Genomic DNA, 3,513 nt, shown 5'->3' with positions numbered 1-3,513 from the left:
TGTAAAAATTTCTTTAAATTTAAAGTTATATTTAAATAATACATTTCACTTTTTTCCATATGAATGTAACTAAACCCCGTCTAAATGTACTTCTACGTTCCCAATTTAATATTTCCAAGTTTCCAAAAATATCATTTTCTCTCGTCAATGGGATTCATACTTTGAGTACGTGAAACTTGACAAAACCTCTTAACTTTTTATCGCTAGTTTTGTAAATGAAGAGTTACGCAAGAAGTTTATTGGTTTTTCATCACACGGAGATTTCACTTGGATAAGATTTAAATTCATTAAGATAGATTTGTCCATTTAACAAGCTTTTGATATTCGACAATTCCTGTTAAAAGAGAAGGAACCAATATCTAACTATTTCTTATCCAACCTCGAAATGTTATAAAGACTTTACTTTTCGAACATTGAAAAATTGGAATTGCTCCAATATGTACAACTTTTTATTTCTCCAATTATTACTAATCACATACCTCGTGATATAGGATTATTTGAACTACAAAATCAAACCAAATTATAAACACCGTGAAAGCTTACTACATATGGTTGCCTCCAACAATCAACTAACAAATAGCACCAAAAGAATAATATTAAAATAATGTTACATGTACCGAATTTTTTTACCAAATCTTTTACCTACTACTCACAACAAGGGTAGGGACATCATGTCGACATTTTTAAATACACATGAAGCCCGTATGCATTGTTAGAGGGGGACACCATTCGGTACCCCCTCTCATATCTTCAGACCAATTGATGACGCAAACTAAGAACTAAAAATAAATGAACATCTTCGCCATAAGTTCAATGAACATAGTCGACAAAAAAATAAAGATAACACAATTTCCAAACAAATTAAAGGAAATATAACAAAAAATAATTAAAACTGGAATCAGGGTTTATTTATAAATTGTTGTGAAACCAATATATTAATATTAGAATAATGTTACTTATGCTAGAACACTATTTTAGGTGACTATACTTTATAGGTTCAGCTACACAAGGCATCGATTTGCATTTAAATGAACCTATCATTTTTTGTCATGTAATTGTCACCAAGATTGGTACTTAATACCAGTGATGATGAATAACATTACTCCGAAAGCAAAGAAAGCATAGGAAATCACTCATAAGGGACTATCTGATCAGCATAAAAAGAGTCTTCTTTCAATGGATCGCTCGATAACGAGCCTATCGCAATGTCACCGGGTTTGGGACTGTGCCAACAATCGACAAAACAGTTATCAACTCTTGAATGAAGCATAGTTGGTTACAAACAAGCGGAAGAGCCTTTTGACAAGTTAGTGTTATGCCTCTATGAACTGTAAATATATACTATTACAACCTCAACACTCACCAAAAGAACAACTAAAGGAAATTAGTACAGCACAAATTGCCAATTGCTTTGTCTGTGTGCAAATCACCTTAAATTCAAACATCCAAATTATCAACCTTATGAAATGTACAAGTCGGGCGCAATTCGTTGCTGAACCATCTGTCATATGCAATCCACCACAATGGTCGACATCTGACCGTGCATTTAAATCTTTTCGTCTAATGAGGAAATAATTCGACCACATGATTCTTCATTCCTCCAATGAGCTCTAGCCTAATCGACAGCCACATTAACTAAATTTCATCAACAGCCAGGAAGAGACTGGGCCGAATCAAATGGTGAAAAGCTTGTGGCTGACTCGCTGTAATGTAGTGGATTAGGTTGACGACTAGACGACCCAATATAACTTGAAGAAGCATTGCCCAGGCTAGGTATATATGGAGACATGTATCTGGAATTTATAGGGGAAAACGAGGGATATCCTAACGAGTGAGGTGAAACTAAATAAGCAGCACGGGATCTTTGGGAAGACATGTTCCTGAGGTCGACTGAGCTTCGACTCATACTAAGATGCGAAGATTGACGATGTGACTGAAGAGACTGCTGGTTATAAGGAGTGATAGAGATGGAATTGGGACGAGAAAGTGAAGAAGATTGAAATGATGCTGGGGCTATTTGTATGGCCGGGGATGATGCTGGCGATGATCTAAAAGATGATAATATGGAAGATGAAGGAAAAGAACCTGGAGTAGATGAAAGCAACGGTGTAGATTCTGATGCCGGTGGATCACCAGTGCTAGTTCTTGCATCACGTTTGCATACGGGACAGAATGTTCTCCACGCTGTTAGCCAAGCATCAACGCAAGTTGCATGAAATTCTGTAAAAATCCCAAGATGATATTACTCAACTAAAGAAAAGATAAAACAAAATTACCAAAGCACAATTTACAAAAGAAATGAAGAAAAAAGTATGACTAAGATGACAGCAGATACACGCATGCAGATTTTATTTTTAGTTCCTGAATTTGCAAGAAGATGTAATGCTCTTTTAATTAAGAGAATAATTCCCTAGGATAATCCTGGAACGGTTCAGTGCATATTGCATATCAGATTTCTAATGCACTTATTTGAAGGGCGCAGCGAGTAAAAGGAAGGAAAAAGGTTAGATCATACTTATTTATGGGAATAAGAAAAAAACGATAGTACAACAACTGTTGTTGGAATGTCTGCTCTTTATTCAAAAAAATTTCAAGATGCCCTTTAATTGTTGGAGATGCTCATGTTAGAATTATTACAGAGAAGAAACATATAGCCCCTGTTTGGTAGCTATTTTTTTCAAAATGTATTTTTCTCTCTCTTCTTTACAACCACACATTCTTTATTAAAATAATATTACACGTAAACAAAAAAAAATTCCTTATTTTTCAACCACACATTTCACATCAATTTACTATTCTAAAATACATTTTTATATAAAAATAACTCTCAAACACCCCCCATAGTGTTCTTAGAACTGGGGTAGTGGAGTGAATTGTGCAGTTATTTGAAGGGACGCAAGTAAATAAAAGGAAGAAAAAATGTTAGATCATACTTATTTATGGGAAGAAGCCAAAAAAAGAAAGTATAAAGACTTTTGTTGGCATTTCCGCTCTTTATTCAAAAAAATTTCAAGATGCTCTTTAATTGTTGGAGATGCTCTTAGCACTTAGCAGAATTATTACTGAGAAGAAACATGATGTTCTTAGAACAGAGGTAGTGGACTAAATTGGGCCAGACCACCAGGCATCGCTTTGCACATGCCAGCCTGACCCAATTTTGAAAACATTTGCGTCCCCCACCCAAAAATAATAAAATAAAAAATAAATAAAATCCAATTGCAATAATTATCTCACACCCATTCTTAGAGTGATGAAGTGACAACTATCTAGGAAAAAATTGCATCCCATTTAATGTCCTCAGCATTGGATCCTCGGGAACCCTCAGAAACACGGGGCTCCTCTCAAAATTAGTAACCATGTAGATAAATATCCAAGTAAGTTGACAGCACCAGAAGAAATACTTCAATATGGTTATGCATCAGATGGTGAGTATTTTCTTCGTGCTTAGTTAAATTTCTAGAAAGTAAGGATTTTTTTTTTATTTTTTATTTTTTTTTGGGGTTGGGGGGGTGG

General features: G+C 34.9%; 1 protein-coding gene across 1 annotated transcript in view; it reads right to left on the bottom strand.

The window, feature by feature from the left end:
- Window positions 1-1,230: 1,230 nt before the first annotated feature.
- LOC111394390 (receptor homology region, transmembrane domain- and RING domain-containing protein 2-like) overlaps window positions 1,231-3,513 on the bottom strand; it is a 5,730-nt gene continuing 3,447 nt past the window's right edge. Inside the window, exon 4 of the mRNA XM_023020189.1 lies at window positions 1,231-2,220. Within this exon, the coding sequence (XP_022875957.1) occupies window positions 1,646-2,220 (575 nt within the window). The 3' untranslated portion in view covers window positions 1,231-1,645. The remainder of the gene's footprint in view (window positions 2,221-3,513) is intronic.

The sequence above is a fragment of the Olea europaea genome, chromosome 5 (assembly GCF_002742605.1).
Source record: "Olea europaea var. sylvestris chromosome 5, O_europaea_v1, whole genome shotgun sequence".
Classification (NCBI taxonomy): Eukaryota; Viridiplantae; Streptophyta; class Magnoliopsida; order Lamiales; family Oleaceae; genus Olea; species Olea europaea.
The sequence above is the reverse complement of the archived record's forward strand: the minus strand, read 5'-3'. Positions and strand labels throughout refer to the sequence as shown.